The sequence below is a fragment of the Ranitomeya variabilis genome, chromosome 4 (genome assembly GCF_051348905.1).
Source record: "Ranitomeya variabilis isolate aRanVar5 chromosome 4, aRanVar5.hap1, whole genome shotgun sequence".
Classification (NCBI taxonomy): Eukaryota; Metazoa; Chordata; class Amphibia; order Anura; family Dendrobatidae; genus Ranitomeya; species Ranitomeya variabilis.
In genome coordinates this window covers 328548738-328570153 of record NC_135235.1, presented here as the reverse complement: position 1 = coordinate 328570153, position 21416 = coordinate 328548738, and the positions used below count along the sequence as shown (strand labels likewise).

General features: G+C 46.1%; 1 protein-coding gene across 7 annotated transcripts in view; it reads right to left on the bottom strand.

Moving 5' to 3' along the window:
* NECTIN1 (nectin cell adhesion molecule 1) overlaps nucleotides 1–21416 on the bottom strand; it is a 405552-nt gene that overhangs the window by 262694 nt on the left and 121442 nt on the right. For 4 of the 7 annotated variants that reach the window (XM_077250500.1, XM_077250495.1, XM_077250498.1 and 1 more), the window contains exon 5: nucleotides 20218–20369. In XM_077250500.1, the coding sequence (XP_077106615.1) occupies nucleotides 20218–20369 (152 nt within the window). Of the gene's footprint in view, nucleotides 1–1054; nucleotides 2799–16695; nucleotides 18924–18983; nucleotides 20370–21416 lie in introns of those variants that run through there. The other 3 variants (XM_077250497.1, XM_077250499.1, XR_013213250.1) reach the window with 2 other exon arrangements.

Here is a 21416-nt window from a genome sequence, read left to right as displayed (position 1 = left end):
TTGTGCAACACAATAGTAATTAAGGGTACCATCATTTCTGTCCAGGCCTATTTCATTAGTTTTATTTTTATTTTTTTTAATTCTGTGGAAGCATGGTTGAAAAGCAATGTCTGACTTTCATTTGTTCATTTTCATAGATACTTTATTCTATGAGGGTCTCATCCTGTAATTTATGGATAGGTTAAACAAGTTACCTCCTTTGACCATACATTGGTTTATGGCTTTGTTTTTGTTTGTTACATTATTTTAATCTGTGTTTTGTTTTGCTTTGTTTTACTTTGTTCACCTGTAATAAAGACTAGAGGTATCCATCTACCCTACATTATTCCACCTCACCCTATAATACCAGGAATGGGACTGTGTGACATTCTCTTTTGAAGGCCTCTTTATGGCATTGCTTATGTGGTCTGCAGACTAATCTTCAACTATCAATGGGCTGATGATAGACCTTCATTACAGCCTCCATTTCCCTCTTGCTCTGCACCGTAACAGTGTGTGAGAGCAGTGATGTAAGGTCAATTGAGCACCTGTACATGGACTTCTGGCTCACAGCCCAATGTCATGCAAATGCCTTCTGATGGTTTGTGCAGGCTCTGTTTCACGCTTAAGGTTTGGTATGTGATGTCCAATTTCACTTTCAATACAGAATGGACAAAATCATGGAACAGTAGTGCAGTCATTTCTCCAAAGTGTCCCAGGAACCGTTTCTTAGTATGACAACACTAGCCCGCATAGTGCTTGTGCTACAGTGAGCAGCCTGCGTGGCCTAAATGTGCTACCATGACATACAGCATTTTTTATTTATTATTACTTTTGTCAGATTCAAGTTATTTCTATGACCATTGTGGGTTTTTCTGTCATTAAGCGAGGGGTACCAACAATTTTTACCATGTGTGCATATATATATATCTCAGCCTTATACACACATGATGCAGCTTTTACTGCTTTATTGCCACCTTATAGAAAAATCATTAAACAAATCCCCTGAAACCATACATGTAATCTCAATCTGCCATTTCCTGAAGCTACGCAGGTAAAACAATACGACACAGGCGGTAATTCAGGTTTTTATGTATTATTGGTATCCACAATGTGATGATTAACAAAATGAAAATATTGTATTAATGTTATGTCAAAATAATAAGCCGGCTGACCCACACTCACGTGACATCATACTTTAACGTACCACCAAAATATAGAAAATGAGATTGCCTTATACTACACAATTGCATTACTTTGTCAGGAACACAAAAATGTTCACCTCTTCGGGATTCAGTCATTCGTAACCACAGAGCAGCAGATAACAGCAGTGTGCAATTGTGTGGACCACTTTGGCAGTTTTAGATGTGGTGTTTTTGGGTGGAAGCCTCGAGGACGGGTGCAATAACATGCTTCCACATCAGTATGTTAGTACAGGAGTTTTGGTCAGAAATGTCCACTGTGATCTGTCCAGACGGAAATAAAAATACGCAAAATTGTCACAGGACTCCGTGACCACACATTCTTCGTAGATATGATCACCCTGCAAAAGAGCATTGTGTCTGTGGCAGCATAGCCGCCTGTACCTAAAATAAAGTAAAAAAAGGAAAATCCCAACAGAAAAGAAAACAATCAAACAAAAAGTCTAGAAAGAAGCCAGCAGTAAATTCCAGTGTTTACAACATTGGATGGCGTAGGAGAGGGCAGTGGACCCATTTCCCGGTTGCATATTTTTACGTATACATACAATTGTTGGTTGGGGATAGGTCTTTATGTAACTGAAGCAGTGCAATTTCCATGTGGTCTGAATATTAGGACTCTTCTTTCCTTGCCTTTTCAGTAGTTTGCTATGCACATCAGCATCAGTGTCAGAATTACGGTAAGTCATGGTTTCTTATTAATGGCGACATCAAGTAATTGTGTATTCTGCACAACATCTATTGTGTGAAAAAAAAAAGAAAACCATGCTATGTCTGTGTGTCATCTCATGACAATGAACTGAAACACGATGAGACAGTGACCCTGTTTGTAAGGTTTACGTCATCTTATGATAGCGTTACATGAGGCTGCATGTATAATGGTTAGGTAGGGGGTTCTTTTTTTTTTTTCAGGTCACAAAGACCCTGAATTTGTGACGCATAAAAAAAGACTTTATAATTATATATCAAGAAACAAGACAATGCTCTGATCACGTAATCCTAGCTCCCGACAGCCTTAGACATTCCCCATCTTAAGGGCCAGGGCATATGCATGTGTCCAGCCACATATGTCAGTTTATTTGGTGAACCACTCTCACACGTACCACTCCTTCTTTGAGATGAAGGAACCATCATTCTGGGGCACAAGACTATCGGGGATATCTTCAGGTTCATATTGGAAACCTAGAGTTCTGTCCTCACCATAACCACAACGATCTCCCTCTTCCACTGTGAAATACGGGCGCTTGGATTCATCGTCATACTTCGTGCTCAGTTTACGCCCGTCAATACCATCATCATCTTCTTCCTCTTCATAGCTAATGCTTCCCACTGGGCCTGGTTTCTTTTCATCATCGGAATCCTCAGGGTATTGCAAACTTTGCGCCATTGGAGGGTGCTGCGCCACACCAGCCTTACTGTAGCCATTCCCGTAGACATGCTTCTTAGTGTTGTAGTCCCCCTTGAAGGTGTGATGTCGTTTTCGAAGCAGCACAAACAAGACAACTGAAACAGCTAGTACTAGAACCGCTCCGCCGACAGCCCCTCCAATGATTGTCGCGGAGAACATGGAGGAGTCGTTCCTGACCGTCTGTCCTGTAGGAGTCGGGGTGAAAGGGAATTCTGGGTAGGAAAGACAAGGAAAGGGACAATATCAGGTTCTGGAGTCATGCTATAACCCATAGGCAGAGACGCAAATAGTACGTACTATCGGCTTTTGCCACCTATTTACTGATGTTAATTGGACCACATACACTAGTACACATAACATTTACCTTCTTAGAAGTTGTAAAGGTCCATTATACTATAAAAAGCTAGGATAAAGTGATGCTTTGTGTGAAATTAATACATTACTGTAGTGACGTTCTATATTAATCAACATGGACTCATTTAGAGGCCACTTTCCTCTTTTCTTTTTTACTTAAATGCTTATATTTTTAATTAACACTTTTTTTTTTTACAATAGGATATCATTAAAAAAAAGTTGTATCGTTCAGCTTTTCCATTCTCTATGTATCACACTAAGTAGCAGATTGCAGCATGAGTTAACAGTGAATCATTAGTGAGCTTGTCTTATCTCTGAACAATCTTCCCAGCTTACTTATGGTTAGTTGAAAGTCAAACTTTGATTTGGTAACAAATCAAGTTTCAGAAGATAGTTCAGGAGAAGAGAGGTAAGAGTTATAACCCCAGATGGAGCTCACAGACAACATTCACTGGTAACTTATTCTGCAATCTGCTCTGTATTGTGGCACTCAGAGGTTTCAGAAGCCAAACACAACAACATTTGTAATAAAACCCTACTGCAAAAATGGAGTTTAACAAAAATTACATGAATTTAGATAAAGCTAAAATTCTCCCTATAGACATCCATATCCTTAAAATGTTTTAAAGTTTAAAACTTTGTTCCCAGTTCCTTTTCCAGTGATAATAAAAATACAAACAAATAATTTTCAAAAGTTTTCAAAATACAATTAAATGAAAAAAAAAAAAAATCTACCATATTTTGTAAGAAAAACATATTGTATCATCTTCATTATTAATTACTGTCTAAAAATAAATTCAGACTAGGTCTTTCCAATATGTAACCTCCCGTAACAATTTATCAGATGTCCATTACTGCGTAATTGCGTCCCTGCTAGGGTGTAAGAAGTAAGGAAGGGAAAAAAAGGAAAAAAATGGGGCTTTTAGGAAAGGAAGGGGAGGGAAGTAGTGGGGCATATAAGGATCGTTGGAATCAGTGAATTAATGAGAACACAGTAGAAGCTGATACATAGGCTCCATGGCCAATTACGGAGAATAACAGGCCACATGGTTCTCCGGTGATCAACAAGTCATCACATAAATAACAGAAATGGCAAAAAATAGCACTACAGCACACTCATGTATACAAACTAATAAGGTCAACATGTCAATGGTGTTCTGAAATAAAGAGAGTGAGTGCAGCAGGTTACACAACGGCAGAAATAGAGACTGGTGGAGCGGGGAAGGTTGTAGTCAAGAGACAGACATAGTAGGAAGCTGCTGCCGCTACTATATATGCTGTACCCTATTATCTTAGACTGTAAGATCTTCATAGCCGAAATTGGCACACTGGATGTACAACGGTGACTTGTACTGTGTTATAGAACATGGTGCTAAAGATTTGGTCACTACGATACATCCCTTCACATGTACCCAGTAACCTCAGAGATGAACTAGACAGAAACTGACTATACTAGATGCCTCACAAGATGCAGGTACAAACTCTATGCAGATAGCCTTCTTAATAAATGTGTGAGGGGTCAAAATGCAGGCACTCCCTGTCCATAATGGTGCCCAGAACCTTACACATGCAAGCTTACTTTAGCCGGGCGTAGATAGATTTTCAATGATTAGAGAGGGATAAACTGCTGGTAGACATCTCTACCACATGTGGATTGGGGCCTTCAAATTGCTTGAAACAGGAGTTCTTGATTCACATGAGTCCAAAAATGGCTTAAGGACTGTTTACACTAACCGACCGGTGGCACTAAGTGACCGCTGACCAGCTACTTGTTTTCTGATCGGCACTGGTTTCATAACATGCTTACACTAGCCGATCCGCTTCCAGATTTGGACTGAACAATCAGTAATAGATCATTCGGTGCACACAGGCCAATATTGTTCTCGGCAGCACGAGGTATGATTATACAAGACGATGTGCTGCCGAGAATGACAATCTTTTGTGAAAAACTAAAGATCATTTCAGCAGAGCGTTTTACTGGTTTGTACAGATCGGCAGCCTGTTTACACTGCATGATTATCGAGAAATGAGCATTTCTAGGAATTGTCCATTCATGATAATCGCACAGTGTAAATGGATCTTACTTATTAGCAAGAAAGGAATTGCTGTGGTCCACCAACTATTTGTCCGTCCTAGTGACCAAATACTGTATTTAGTACCATGTAGAATTAAACTATTTTCCCTCCCTACTCTGTGGCCCAAGAAGAATTGGACTAAGTGGGCAGAGTGGTCTTAAACAGAATCCTGACATTTTTTCCCCAAAATGTGCTGTATTGTAAAAAATGAATGGGGTATAAAATCCAACACTCAGACATGGAGACTTTGTAGTGGATTTTCTGCAAGAAAAATCAGACTACAGCAAAATACACACAGCGAGGACGCTGTAGACTTTCAGTAAAAGGATAAGGCAGTGTATATATCAACCAGTTGTGGTTAGCAATTCTGCTATTGAAAGATATGTTCTTCAGCAGTGGAGGCATGTATTACAGGAGCGATGTACACAGTACCATCAATTATGGAGGATATAAAGAGTCACTGTAGAATGCTCTGTATAAAGTCTGTGGCTTTTATATGATTATGGAACGCCAAATAGACTTCATAATGTTCATATGTTTTATAGTTAGGGACATATTGACCTACATGTAATACTTTTATTGTAACACTTGCCTCCACAGCCAGTGTTTGTTTCTGCACTTACACTTACTGTTTTTCAGTAGACACAGACCTAAGAGGGCTTGTTTTTTGTGGTACAATCTGTACTTTTGAATGATACCATCCATTTTGCCATATAATGTACTGAAAAATAGGGAAAACAATTCTACGTTGGATGAAATTCTGAAACAAAATCCAATTCCGCCATTGTTTCTAAGGTCTTATTTTTAGTGTGTTCATTGAATGGTGAAACTGACCTAACAGTGTGATTCTCTACATCAATACGATACTATACTAAACTTACATAGATTTTTTTTATTTAAGGGCTTGTTTTTTTTTAGAGGCAAGCTGAATTTTTTTTTTTTATATCTGACTTTTTTTTATATCCACTCAGGTTACATACAACCTTTTGATTACTTTTCACTGTATATTTTTAGGGAGGTGTGGTGAACTAATCAATTCAATTCTAGTGTTTTGATTTGTTTCTTTTTAATGCATTCACCATATTAGTTAATTAATTTTACATTTTGATAAATCAGACTTATCAGATACCGCATATTTATTTTATGTTTTTTTCATCGTCTTTATTTTTCATGAGAAAAAAAAGGAGAATCGAATTGTAATTTTTTAAAAATGTTATTTAAACCTGTGATTGTCTGTTAGCTTTTACTATACACTGCTGTACCACAGTATTACAGTATTGCAGTATATAGAGAAAATCAGAGTATCTTACAAAGCACTGCCTCTGGCAATGGCAAGGGCCTCTGGCAGGCTAGTAGCCATGGAAATCCATCGGTCCGGTCCCCCCCGATCAGATTTTGGCTGGCCGATGGAATGTATGAGTAAGCAGGAGCTGGTGAGAGTAAGCGCTGGTCAGTGTTCCATTTAAAATCTGCTGTCAGAATTTGCAGCATTAAAATGGTTAACAGCAGCGACTGGAGATGGGGACACCTCTTAATTAACCTATTAATCACCTTTAAACAAGAGTCAGTGCTGCACTAGTCTCATCTGGTTACTGGCTGGAAAGTCAAATGATATTTTCTGTGAAAACTCCAGAGCGTGTAGCCATGCTGCGATTCATGCTGTCCGTGGTGAGCGCAGCATGAATCAGATGACAAGTGCAGACCTGCTGTAAACCTGTAGATTCATTGTCACATTTTAAAATCTTAAAACTACATTTTCCTCTTAAACTGCATTGTTGCCAATAACATATTTAAGTAGTAAGCCACCAGTCTTGGTGATTTCAGTGGAATTAAGAAACAATCTGGTGCCTATGGAAACTGTTTACTTGTCTACTGACATCTACCATCAGCAGAAAGAAGGGCTGAGTATGTTTCACACACATCCGCCATGTTATTTAATCTTAAAGTGAATGTATTATCAAAACATTCTATATTTCTTAAAGGGAATCTTTCACCTGATTCATGCTGCCCAAACTGTGTTCCTTGGTATGACATTTTACATGAAAGGTCTTGTGTTGACAAAGTAGTCTTCCACTCACAGCCATGAAATCTGTTTTTCATGTGTGCTATGATGAGTGTATGGATATCTTCACTTGGATTTTGGAGTAGGTTCAAGTTACATCTCCACTTGGATCTGCCCTTGTGACACTTGATTCTGCCACCATAATCTATTCAGTTTGTGGGTGGAGCTGGTGAAAGAGGACATGTCAGGATCAGAAGATCTGGGTAGCCTGAGCGCTGTCCAGACCTTTAGGGCTGTATGGGTGTGTGTGCTGTCCAGCAGGAGTAATCAGCACCCTGCTGTGACCAATTATATAGCACCACACCTTACTTGAACTCCCATTCTACAGCTGGGAGCTGCCAGTTATAGTTTATACTTGTGCTGGTTCAGTCTTGCTTTCTTCAGCTCTTGTTCAGCTTATTTGTTTCCAGTTTTTGACCTCAATCCATGTTTAGATGATCCTTCTGCCTGGTGATTCTCGTCCTGTCTTCTAACCTCCTCATATTCACACAACTTTCTAACAAACCTATACCAGCCCTTTCCATTGGGCAGTAGCTGCTCTTTGAACCAAACCCAGATCTCTTTGTGGAGTTTGAATGGTGAAAGCCAGATAAACCTGTTTGATCTGGTAGATGTAGTGGATAGCATTGAGCCTTCCCATGTAAGCTCTAATCAGAGTCGCCAGGCTAGCATGAAAAGTGTCCCCATGACAATTATGCTCTAAAATACAGATCTAAAATATTCAGGAAAAAGGTCCACAAAATATATTTAATATATTTTTCTTTAACCCCCCCCCCAACCCAAAAAGCACTTTAGAAACAGTCCAATAAAATCCTTATCAAAAAGCTCCATGTGATTCTATAACAAGCTTCATGTGCTTTCATTACTCTCTTAAGCTTCATGTGCTTTCATTACTCTCTTATCATTGTGAATATTAAAGAACTGGCATATAAGGTAATATGCAAGTATATGCTCACAGTGGTGAGTTTCACTAAATATTCTCCAAACTCAGAAACAAATGTCAAATCTATATTAATCAGCTTGTGCCTTGACAAGCACGTAAACTCTGCTTTTTGCCCCTACACACTCCTGGGACAGTTTTTTTTTCATCAGGAGCAGATATATTGGTGCTTTCCTTTCTTCTGCCAACACACAGTCTGATGTCCATTAATAAATAATAATACAATACTTGAGAATGTGATCAGAATCCAGACACATGGGGGATCTAATAGCATTCAGCTGGAATATTCCCAAGTTTCCAAGATTCTAACATGACTGTGTATAGAGAATTTAGCATCAGAATATCTTCTCAATATAGCTGAAATTATTTATACATTTGGACAATTTTGCTCTGAAAACAGACTGGAGCTTATAGACCTGTCATCCTCTGTGATTAGATATCCTAGATATAGATATGATGTCAAAAATATTACATGGACATACTGTAAGGGACGTGTGCCCAGAGCAGGGACATATTGTAAGGGAAGTGTGCGTCCAGCGCATGGACATAGTGTAAGGGATGTGTGTGCCCAGCGCATGGACATAGTGTAAGGGATGTGTGCGTCCAGCGCATGGACATAGTGTAAGGGAAGTGTGTGCCCAGCGCATGGACATACTGCAAGGGATGTGTGTGCCCAGCACATGGACATAATGCAAGGGATGTGTGCGTCCAGAGCATGGACATACTGCAAGGGATGTGTGTGCCCAGCACATGGACATAGTGTAAGGGGATGTTGAAAGAAAAGGAGAAATTGCAAAATATTCCTTACAAGGTGGTTGCTCATTCCTTGGCAGCAGCTTCTCACTATAATTCCAATCAGAGACATCGCTATTGCAGACATGTACAGATGTGCTGATATCTCCAAATGTGGATAGGGAAATATCTGCGAATCTGCAGCGCTACACTTTTCCAGCTATAGACTTTTGTTCCCACAGTGAAAGAATACAGTCGGCCTCTTCCATTGTTCAATCCAACAGCCCTGTAGGTGTGGAGCGACTAACATGTAGGAAGCTGACAAAATTGTGCTGCAGTCTGCGTCACAGGTACCAGCTTCAAATAGAAAAATAACAAGAGGATATCTGCATAAATTTGTAATATTATATATATACTAGATGGCAGCCCGATTCTAAAGAATCGGGAGTCTAGAATCCATATATACTTTATTTATTCAAATGTAAGAATAATACAATTAATAAATAATAGTAAGAAAGAACAAAAAATGGCTGCACTCACCAGCTCTTGACAATTCTTGACAGTACGGCACATTTCTGATTGGTCGCTCGCGGCAGGCGGCAACCAATCAGAAAAGTGCCGCGCACCACGAAGGCATATATCTTTGTCCACCCTGAGCGGGTGTAGGACGCTGGTGACGTCACTTATCTCCGGACATTATCTCCGGACAAAGCCACGGAAGTTGGCACAAATTGCCGGAAGTAGTATTCTAGGCAATTATATATTAGATTTTAATGTTATCAGTGTTTACCTTTGAACGTTTATATTGTATTGTCTTGTCACCAGCCATGTGTACGATTATCGGCGGAAAGCCTCTCTGGAACCAATAATCACCCCATGTAAAGGTATCTTTATAAGTTAAAGATTCAGAATACTATGACTTTTATCATATCCTGAACAGTCAAGTTTTTTATGAACCGTTAAGGTTTTCTGGTTGAAGTAAAAAAAACTCTGAGTGTTTACAGTTTGAAACCATAAAATGTTGAAAAATTATGTCATTCTTGAGTATATCACTCAATGGTGCTCATAAACGTGTCAAATTTGATCTATAATATACTTTAATATACGTTACTTTAATCTTTAATATACTTAAGAACAGGGCCCCAGACATCACACAGGGGGTCTGAAACACCGCACAGTGGTCCAAAATATCGCTGTGCTCTGCCTGGGGCCCCATATGCTGCCTGGGGCCCCTGTGCTCTGCCTGGGGCCCCATGTTCTGCCTGGGGCCCCTGTGCTCTGCCTGGGGCCACTGTGCTCTGCCTGGGGCCCCATATGCTGCCTGGGGCCACTGTGCTCTGCCTGGGGCCCCATAGGCTGCCTGGGGCCACTGTGCTCTGCCTGGGGCCCCATATGCTGCCTGGGGCCCCTGTGCTCTGCCTGGGGCCCCATGTTCTGCCTGGGGCCCCTGTGCTCTGCCTTAGGCCACTGTGCTCTGCCTGGGGCCCCTGTGCTCTGCCTGGGGCCACTGTGCTCTGCCTGGGGCCCCATATGCTGCCTGGGGCCCCTGTGCTCTGCCTGGGGCCCCATGTTCTGCCTGGGGCCCCTGTGCTCTGCCTTAGGCCACTGTGCTCTGCCTGGGGCCCCTGTGCTCTGCCTGGGGCCACTGTGCTCTGCCTGGGGCCCCATAAGCTGCCTGGGGCCCCTGTGCTCTGCCTGGGACCACTGTGCTCTGCCTGGGGCCCCATATGCTGCCTGGGGCCCCTGTGCTCTGCCTGGGGCCCCTGTGCTCTGCCTGGGGCCCCATGTTCTGCCTGGGGCCACTGTGCTCTGCCTGGGGCCCCATAGGCTGCCTGGGGCCCCTGTGCTCTGCCTGGGACCACTGTGCTCTGCCTGGGGCCCCATATGCTGCCTGGGGCCCCTGTGCTCTGCCTGGGGCCACTGTGTTCTGCCTGGGGCCCCATATGCTGCCTGGGGCCCCTGTGCTCTGCCTGGGGCCCCATATGCTGCCTGGGGCCCCTGTGCTCTGCCTGGGGCCACTGTGCTCTGCCTGGGGCCCCATGCTCTGCCTGGGACCACTGTGCTCTGCCTGGGGCCCCATATGCTGCCTGGGGCCCCTGTGCTCTGCCTGGGGCCACTGTGCTCTGCCTGGGGCCCCATATGCTGCCTGGGGCCACTGTGCTCTGCCTGGGGCCCCATATGCTGCCTGGGGCCACTGTGCTCTGCCTGGGGCCCCATATGCTGCCTGGGGCCCCTGTGCTCTGCCTGGGGCCCCTGTGCTCTGCCTGGGGCCCCATGTTCTGCCTGGGGCCCCTGTGCTCTGCCTGGGGCCCCTGTGCTCTGCCTGGGGCCCCATATGCTGCCTGGGGCCCCTGTGCTCTGCCTGGGGCCCCATATGCTGCCTGGGGCCCCTGTGCTCTGCCTGGGGCCCCTGTGCTCTGCCTGGGGCCCCATATGCTGCCTGGGGCCCCTGTGCTCTGCCTGGGGCCCCTGTGCTCTGCCTGGGGCCCCATGTTCTGCCTGGGGCCCCTGTGCTCTGCCTGGGGCCACTGTGCTCTGCCTGGGGCCCCATATGCTGCCTGGGGCCCCTGTGCTCTGCCTGGGGCCCCATATGCTGCCTGGGGCCCCTGTGCTCTGCCTGGGGCCCCATATGCTGACTGGGGCCCCTGTGCTCTGCCTGGGGCCACTGTGCTCTGCCTGGGGCCCCATAGGCTGCCTGGGGCCCCTGTGCTCTGCCTGGGACCACTGTGCTCTGCCTGGGGCCCCATATGCTGCCTGGGGCCCCTGTGCTCTGCCTGGGGCCCCATGTTCTGCCTGGGGCCCCTGTGCTCTGCCTGGGGCCACTGTGCTCTGCCTGGGGCCCCATGTTCTGCCTGGGGCCACTGTGCTCTGCCTGGGGCCCCATAAGCTGCCTGGGGCCCCTGTGCTCTGCCTGGGGCCACTGTGCTCTGCCTGGGGCCCCATATGCTGCCTGGGGCCACTGTGCTCTGCCTGGGGCCCATATGCTGCCTGGGGCCCCTGTGCTCTGCCTGGGGCCCCATATGCTGCCTGGGGCCCCTGTGCTCTGCCTGGGGCCCCTGTGCTCTGCCTGGGGCCCCATATGCTGCCTGGGGCCCCTGTGCTCTGCCTGGGGCCCCTGTGCTCTGCCTGGGGCCCCATGTTCTGCCTGGGGCCCCTGTGCTCTTCCTGGGGCCACTGTGCTCTGCCTGGGGCCACTGTGCTCTGCCTGGGGCCACTGTGCTCTGCCTGGGGCCACTGTGCTCTGCCTGGGGCCCCTGTGCTCTGCCTGGGGCCCCATGTTCTGCCTGGGGCCCCTGTGCTCTGCCTGGGGCCACTGTGCTCTGCCTGGGGCCACTGTGCTCTGCCTGGGGCCCCATATGCTGCCTGGGGCCCCTGTGCTCTGCCTCGGACCACTGTGCTCTGCCTGGGGCCCCATATGCTGCCTGGGGCCACTGTGCTCTGCCTGGGGCCACTGTGCTCTGCCTGGGGCCCCATATGCTGCCTGGGGCCCCTGTACTCTGCCTGGGTGTAGGACACTGGTGACGTCACTTATCTCCGGACATTAGCTCCGGACATTATCTCCGGACATTAGCTCCGGACATTATCTCCGGACAAAGCCACGGAAGTTGGCACAAATTGCAGGAAGTAGTATTCTAGGCAATTATATATTAGATGGGCATTTCCTGAAGGAAATACATGGTGCTTGAACAGCGCTACCAGCTTTACAGCAGCACTTTTCACACACGGGACTGGGGGGCGCGCTTACTTTTGCACCCGGGGGCGCACTTACTTTTGCACCCGGGGGCGCACTTACTTTTGCACCCGGGGGTGCACTTACTTTTGGGGCCGCACTTACTTTTGGTGGGCGGGGCTCCTCGGCCTCCGATTTGGTTGGTGGGGCCCCTCGTCCTCCGATTTGGTGGGTGGGGACCCTCGGCCTCCGATTTGGTGGGCGGGGACCGGCCTCCGATTTGGTGGGCGGGGACCCTCGGCCTCCGATTTGGTGGGCGGGGACCCTCGACCTCCGATTTGGTGGGCGGGGACCCTCGGCCTCCGCTTTGGTGGGTGGGGCCCCTCGGCCTCCGATTTGGTGGGCGGGGTCCCTCTGCCTCCGATTTGGTGGGCGGGGACCCTTGGCCTCCGATTTGGTGGGCGGGGCCCCACGGCCTCCGATTTGGTGGGCGGGGTCGCTCGGCCTTCGATTTGGTGGGCGAGGCCGCTCGGCCTCCGATTTGGTTGGCGGGGCCCCTCGGCCTCCGATTTGGTGGGCGGGGACTCTCGGCCTCCGATTTGGTGGGCGGGGACCCTCGGCCTCCGATTTGGTGGGCGGGGACCCTCGGCCTCCGATTTGGTGGGCGGGGACCCTCGGCCTCCGATTTGGTGGGCGGGGACCCTCGGCCTCCGATTTGGTGGGCGGGGTCTCTCTGCCTCCGATTTGGTGTGCGGGGACCCTCGGCCTCCGCTTTCGTGGGCGGGGCCCCTCGACCTTCGATTTGGTGGGCGGGGCTCCTCGGCCTCCGATTTGGTTGGTGGGGCCCCTCGGCCTCCAATTTGGTGGGCGGGGACCCTCGGCCTCCAATTTGGTGGGCGGGGACCCTCGGCCTCCAATTTGGTGGGCGGGGACCCTCGGCCTCCACTTTGGTGGGTGGAGCCCGTCGGCCTCCGATTTGGATGGTGTGGACCCTCGGCCTCCGATTTGGTGGGCGGGGACCCTCGGCCTCCGATTTGGTGGGCGGGGATCCTCAGCCTCCGATTTGGTGGGTGGGACCCCTCGGCCTCCGATGTGGTGGGCGGGGCCCCTCGGCCTCCGATTTGGAGGGCGGGGAACCCCAGCCTCCGATTTGGTGGGCGGTGACCCTCGACCTTCGATTTGGTGGGCGGGGCTCCTCGGCCTCCGATTTGGTTGGTGGGGCCCCTTGGCCTCCAATTTGGTGGGCGGGGACCCTCGGCCTCCAATTTGGTGGGCGGGGACCCTCGGCCTCCGATTTGGTGGGCGGGGACCCTCGGCCTCCGATTTGGTGGGTGGGGCCCGTCGGCCTCCGATTTGGTGGACGGGGCCCCTCGGCCTCCGATTTGGATGGTGTGGACCCTCGGCCTCCGATTTGGTGGGCGGGGACCCTCGGCCTCCGATTTGGTGGGCGGGGACCCTCGGCCTCCGATTTGGTGGGCGGGGACCCTCGGCCTCCGATTTGGTGGGCGGGGATCCTCAGCCTCCGATTTGGTGGGCGGGACCCCTCGGCCTCCGATGTGGTGGGCGGGGCCCCTCGGCCTCCGATTTGGAGGGCGGGGAACCCCAGCCTCCGATTTGGTGGGCGGGGACCCTCGACCTCCGATTTGGTGGGCGGGGACCCTCGGCCTCCGATTTGGTGGGCGGGGACCCTCGGCCTCCGATTTGGTGGGCGAGGCCTCTCGGCCTCCGATTTGGTGGGCGGGGACCCTCGGCCTCCGATTTGATGGGCGTGGACCCTCGGCCTCCGATTTGGTGGGCGGGGCCCCTCGGCCTCCGATGTGGTGGTCGGGGCCCCTCGGCCTCCGATGTGGTGGGCGGGGCCGGTCCCCTCGGCCTCCGCTTTGGTGGGCGGGGCCGCTCGGCCTTCAATTTGGTGGGCGGGGCTCCTCGGCCTCCGATTTGGTTGGCGGGGCCCCTCGGCCTCCGATTTGGTGTGTGCTCTGCCTGGGGCCACTGTGCTCTGCCTGGGGCCCCATATGCTGCCTGGGGCCCCTGTGCTCTGCCTGGGGCCCCATATGCTGCCTGGGGCCCCTGTGCTCTGCCTGGGGCCCCATGTTCTGCCTGGGGCCCCTGTGCTCTGCCTGGGGCCACTGTGCTCTGCCTGGGTGTAGGACACTGGTGACGTCACTTATCTCCGGACATTAGCTACGGACATTAGCTCCGGACAATAGCTCCGGACAAAGCCACGGAAGTTGGCACAAATTGCAGGAAGTAGTATTCTAGGCAATTATATATATATATATATACATACATACATACATACATACATACATACACACACACACACACACACACACACACACACACACACACACACACACACACACACACACATTGGGTACAGAAAGTATTCAGACCACTTTAAATTTTTCACTCTGTTTCATTGCAGCCATTTGATAAATTCAATTTTTTTTCTCATTAGTGTACACTCTGCACGCTATCTTGACTGAAAAAACACAGAAATGTAAACATTTTTGCAAATTTACTAAAAAAGAAAAACTGAAATATCACAGTCATAAGTATTCAGACCCTTTGCTCAGACACTCATATTTTAGTCACATGCTGTCCATTTCCTTGTGATCCTCCTTGAGATGGTTCTACTCCTTTATTGGAGTCCAGCTGTGTTTAATTAAACTGATAGGACTTGATTTGGAAAGGCACACACCTGTCTATATAAAACCTCACAGCTCACAGTGCATGTCAGACCAAATGAGAATCATGAGGTCAAAGGAACTCGCCAAGGAACTCAGAGACAGAATTGTGGCAAGGCACAGATCTGGCCAAGGTCACCACAGAATTTCTGTAGTACTCAAGGTTCCAAAGAGCACAGTGGCCTCAATAATCCTTAAATGGAAGAAGTTTGGACCACCAGAAGTCTACCTAGATCTGGCCGTCCAGCCAAACTGAGCAATCGTGTGAGAAGCGCCTTGGTGAGAGAGGTAAAGAAGAACCCCAAGATCACTGTGGCTGAGCTCCAGAGATGCAGCAGGAAGATGGGAAAAAGTTCAACAAAGTCAACTATCACTGCAGCCCTCCACCACTTAGGCCTTTATGGCAGAGTGGCCCAACGGAAGCCTCTCTTCAGTGCAAGACATATGAAAGTCCACATAGAGTTTGCTAAAAAAACACATGAAGGACTCCCAGACTATGAGAAATAAGATTCTCTGGTCTGATGAGACGAAGATAGACCTTTTTGGTGATAATTAAAACGGTATGTGTGAAGAAAACCAGGCACTGCTCATCACCTGCCCAATACAATCCCAACAGGGAAACATGGTGGTGGCAGCATCATGCTATGGGGCATTTTAAAGCTGCACAGACAGGACGACTGGTTGTCATTGAAGGAAACATGAATGCGGCCAAGTACAGAGATATCCTGGATAAAAACCTCTTCCACACTGCTCTGGACCTCAGACTTGGCCGAAGGTTTACCTTCCAACAAGACAATGACCCTAAGCAGACAGCTAAAATAACAAAGGAGTGGCTTCAGAACTCTGTGACCATTCCTGACTGGCCCAGCCAGAGCCTTACCTAAACCCAATTGAACATCTCTGGAGAGACCTGAAAATGGCTGTCTACCAACGTTCGCCATCAATCCTGTCATAACTAGAGAGGATCTGCAAAGCAGAATGTCAGAGGATCCCCAAATCCTGGTGTGAAAAACTTGTTGCATCATTCCCAAGAAGACTCATTGCTGTACTAGCTCAATATCAGTCAAGATGGGGTGCAAAGTGTACATTAATGAGAAAAAAATTAACTTTTTTGAATTTCCCAAATGGCTGCAATGAAACAAGGAGTGAAACATTTAAAGGGGTCTAAGTACTTTCCGTACCCACTGTGTGTATATATATATATATATATATATATATATATATATATATATGTGTGTGTGTGTGTGTGTGTGTGTGTGTGTGTGTGTGTGTGTGTGTGTGTGTGTGTGTGTGTGTGTGTGTGTGTGTGTGTGTGTGTGTATGTATATGTATATGTATATGTATATGTATATGTATATATATATATATATATATATATATATATATATATATATATATATATATATATATATACATATACATATATATACATATACATAAAGAGACCTATACCTGAGACCTATATACCTGAGACCTTTAACTTTCTTATTTTTTCCTTTGATGAAGATAAGGACAACTTGCTTTTTGCTTGGCAAGCTGTATTGGGGTATATAGAATTTTTGGTCAGTTTTCTTTTTCCAATTTTTGGGGAGGTGTGGCATCAAAACAGAAAATCTGGAGTTTCAAGGTTTTCTTTTTGTGGAGTTAATTAAACAGGTTTATTAATTTTATAATTTGATAGGACTGTGACGGACATGGGTCACGATACCAAATGTAAAGAGGACGGAGATTCAAACTTTTATATTTCTTTTATTACATTTTTTTTAAAGTAACTATAGGGAGTCTGTCAGACTAAACTAACAGTCTAAAATAAGCAAAAAGTTTCATCAGTGATTGGTCCATGTGTGTCAGGTTTTATCATCAGGGTTTCATCAGTGATTGGTCCATGTGTGTCAGGTTTTATCATCAGGGTTTCATCAGTGATTGGTCCATGTGTGTCAGGTTTTATCATCAGGGTTTCATCAGTGATTGGTCCATGTGTGTCAGGCTTTATCATCAGGGTTTCATCAGTGATTGGTCATGTGTCAGGTTTTATCATCAGGGTTTCATCAGTGCTTTTGTTGTAAGAAAAATTTTAAAAATAACAAAGCTTTTCCTCTACAATTTTAAAAACGGACATGACATGGACTCCAAGCATGTGTTCAGTGATTTCTCATGGACCCATACACCACTGTATGAGTAATTTTGATCAGTGACTCGGATAAAAAAATGGACATGTCCCCGTGATTTATTTGTGGAGACACTTGGTTCACAAAACAACTTGGCCACAGATTACAATGGGTATGTCTTATATCTGTGAAAACCATGGATAGAACACGTACTTGGAAACAAAATGTCTGAATGAGGCCCCCATTCTGTAGAAACGTGTAAGGTGCACTCTTGGCATGGACCCGGGGCTCAGTGCACCATTTCACCCACTAATAGGCATGCACCCGACTCCATCACTGGTGAATGAAAGTGTTGGCTTGCCTGAGCTTTCTCCGCAGACAGTGCTGGCTTGCCTGAGCTTTCTCCGTAGACAGCGCTGGGTTGCCTGAGTTTTCTCTGCAAACAGCGCTGGCTTGCCTGAACCATCTCCGCAGACAGTGCTGGCTTGTCTGAGCTTTCTCTGCAGACAGTGTTGGCTTGCCTGAGCTTTCTCCGTAGACAGTGCTGGCTTGCCTTAGCTTTCTCCGTAGACAGCGCTAGGTTGCCTGAGTTTTCTCTGCAAACAGCGCTGGCTTGCCTGAGCTTTCTCCACAGACAGTGCTGGCTTCCGGCAGGTCAGTACTGTCAATCGCCAAAGAAGGCGGGGCATGCAAACTGAATGAGGGGAACTTAACAGTGAGTCTCTTGACCTCACCTAAAGTGCCAACAGTGTACCTAGCAAATGCATAAGAAAAGTTGATTAAACTTCCCTTTCTGCATAATGGATGCAGCAATTTTTGATAGGCGGTATATCCCTACAAGGCCATAAGTTTATACTGACAGTTTAAAGCCGAATGTACATTTTTTAATTCTATTTTTTGTACATGGTTATATAGGTGTTTGGGGGCAGGGTGTCTAAACTTCTGTTGAGAACATTCAGATATAAGGTTATTATCAACCACATGGGTCATATAATCCTGCATGCGATGATGCGATGCCAGTGAAAGCTCTAGTAAAAGAAATAACTACTGAAGAGTCATCTCTACTCAGCAGGAAATATGAGTCTATTAATTCGTTAGATGGTCAGGATGAAGATTGGAAGATATTAGGACATTTTTATTGTAGACAGTGATTTTTCTGATTTGCTATGTATATCATAAATATAAGATGGTTGGGTGAATTAGAGGCAAAAGAATATGCCACTTAGACCCACGCACCCATAACAGAGCCTGATTACAGCTGTATATACAGCGGAATAATAATACCTCCATGTGCATGGGTTCCCTCCTTATTAAACTTCTTCCAGTCAATTTTCAATCCAGGTCATCCGGGGATTTTGATAACAGATTGCGTGTGGTCATCATTTAGGTAGGCTATCACAGTGACAGAGGATATGACAATGTCGACCGGAAACCTGTGGCACGGTGCGAGCTGCCAGTGCCCTGGACAAGGCAGGTATTTTACACCCCTGGACATGTAAACCTTTAGCACTCTCTGGGCTCTCCTCTACCCCTCCAGTATTAGGCCTCTTATTCCCCATACACATGTATTCTCCTTTTTGCTGAAAACTTAAATACTTTTAAATAAAACTTAATACATTGTTATACTTTTACTTTTTTTTTACATGTTTTTGTTTCTTACATAACAACTGTAATACTGTAGCCTAATCCCCAACCATATCCCTAGCCTTTAACCAAGCCCTAACCATATCCCTAACCTTTAGCCAAGCCCTATCCATATCCCTAGCCTTTAGCCAAGCCCTAACCATATCCCCAGTCTTTAGCCAAGCCTTAACCATATCCCTAGCCTTTAGCCAAGCCACATCCCTAACCATATCCCTTGCCTTATCCCTAAAGGCCTTTATACACATTAGATAGCAGATAACTCATGATACCTCCAAACACATGATCATTCAGCTCAGACAAATGTTGATGTCTTTTCAATGGACAGAGTGGAGAACCATGCTGTCAGAATGCTAGTGGCTTATCTCATAAATAATAAAAGAGTCAGGCATTAAAATTCAAATTGCCTGACCGTCATCTCCCAAATATCATCTGTTGGGGTAAAGTTGGGAGTCCCCCATACACATAAGACTGTCAGACGATCCAACAGTACTGATCAATAAATAAATAGTAGTCTAATGTGGGGTCCTTAATCTTGACAATAGAAGTCACTGTGCAGAAGACAATGCTGGCAGTAGCGAGGTGGAGTAAAATGTTGTGCCCTCGTAAATTTGGATGCCTGTCACCTGTGGCCACCACTCTATCAGTGGTCATACTGTAGCATAGGAAAATTATAAGACTTTCTCATTGCATGTTGTTTCTGTGGCGTTGGACAAGGCAGACAATTTCTGTCTTCCTTGCATTTATGAATGTGCAAACATGAAAATCTAGCAGAACACGGCTCATATTCTTGCCTTTAGTCAGTGTAGACAATGTTTAGAAATTGTATTTATATAGAAAAAATAATCCCAAGACGGCACATCCATTAGGAGCTCCCGCAGATCAGTAGCTCTCATTATCTGCTTTCTCAGGGATTCTTGACACCACAAGCAACAACAAAAAAAAAAAAATTAAGCGAACATCCTTATGAATAAACACAATCATTAGGATTTTGTCAGCACTTCTTCCATTTGTTCCAATACGTTCTCCTTATCTATGTTGTAACCATGACATTAATCAGAATATTCCTATTTCCGCAGTGTTGCCTTTGGTGATAAAACATGTGTTCCCATTACTACACTCAGGACCCATCCCGTCTAGATTTCTTATGTTCTTCAAGAAAAGCAAATTGTAGTCGCAACCTTTTAATTGTAACAGAAAGTGGCTTTTTCTCTTCTAGTTTTCCAGCAAATTTTCAGCACTTTCCTAGAACCTCTATCCAAATTCCCTTGATGGATCATTCACGACAAACCCTGTGACATTTTTATGCAGTTCTTCTAATAAGTCACCATAATCTAATATGAAGGTCCATTCATTTACCTGTAACGTTAACCTCCACCTGACCGATTTGGCTTCCAATGGCGTTTGTGGCCTCACAAAGATATGTTCCCGAGATGCTGTAGGTCACTGGGCCCCGGAAAAAGATTGTGTTATTCTTCACATCTGCGCTGTCTGGAAGGGTCCCGTTAGCCCTGCATAAAAAATAAATCATTAATATCATAAAGGGGTTAAAGGAATAATGATATTCTACCTAGTACGAGACATTATTTACGACCCCTCAGCCTTATCGAGATGCACAGATGAGCAAATTCTTGCATTTCAAATACAAATAGTAATGCTTAGAAGGTTTATAAAAATTAATGATACTCTTGTTTTTCCCTTTGGAAAAGTTTTAGCAAATTGACAACTGACACCAAATAGTATGCAGGGACTTACAAATGTTCAAGAGGGGCCTGGACGCCTTTCTTAAAAAATATAATGTTTCAGGTTATGGGTATTAGATTCTATGATAGGGCGTTGTTCCAGGGAACTAGTCTGAGCGCCATATGTGGAGTCGGGAAGGAATATTTCCCTTTATATGGAGCTAGTAGTGTCTGCGTCATAGGGTTTTTGCCTTCTTCTGGATCAACATCTTAGGCTATAGGTTGAACTTGATGGATTTATGTCTAACTTCAATCTTAATACTATGAAACTACAGGGGTTGGATAAAAATAATGGAAACACCTAACCTTTTGGCATCATAATCTTAGAACATGTGATAAACATGCAAACCGTGACATATGGTAATGTTTGTAGTTGATTATTTGTGTTATGTGATATGTGTATGTAAATTATCTTTTTGTTTTGCATAATTGTAAGAACATTGATGAGAACCTGATACCAATGGCAGACCTCTCGGATTTTCAAAGAGTCCAAATTGTTGGTGCTCGTATGGCAGGCGCTAGTGTAACAGAAAATGCCCGAATGCTTGGCGTGTCAAGAGGTACTGTCTCCAAAGTAATGACTGGAGTTTGTAAGTAATGACTGCGTTTGTAAGAGAAGGAAGAGACCGTCGGACTCTAAAGCAAATTGTGAGAGAGGATCGCAAGACCACGGCTCCACGACACCTACAGAACCCAGTTTCCACGAAAACTGTTCGTCGGGAGCTGCACAAATCTGGACTCCATGGAAGAGCTGCAATTAGAAAACCGCTGCTCTCAATGACAAATGTTTCCAAGCATTTAGAGTGGTGTAGAAAC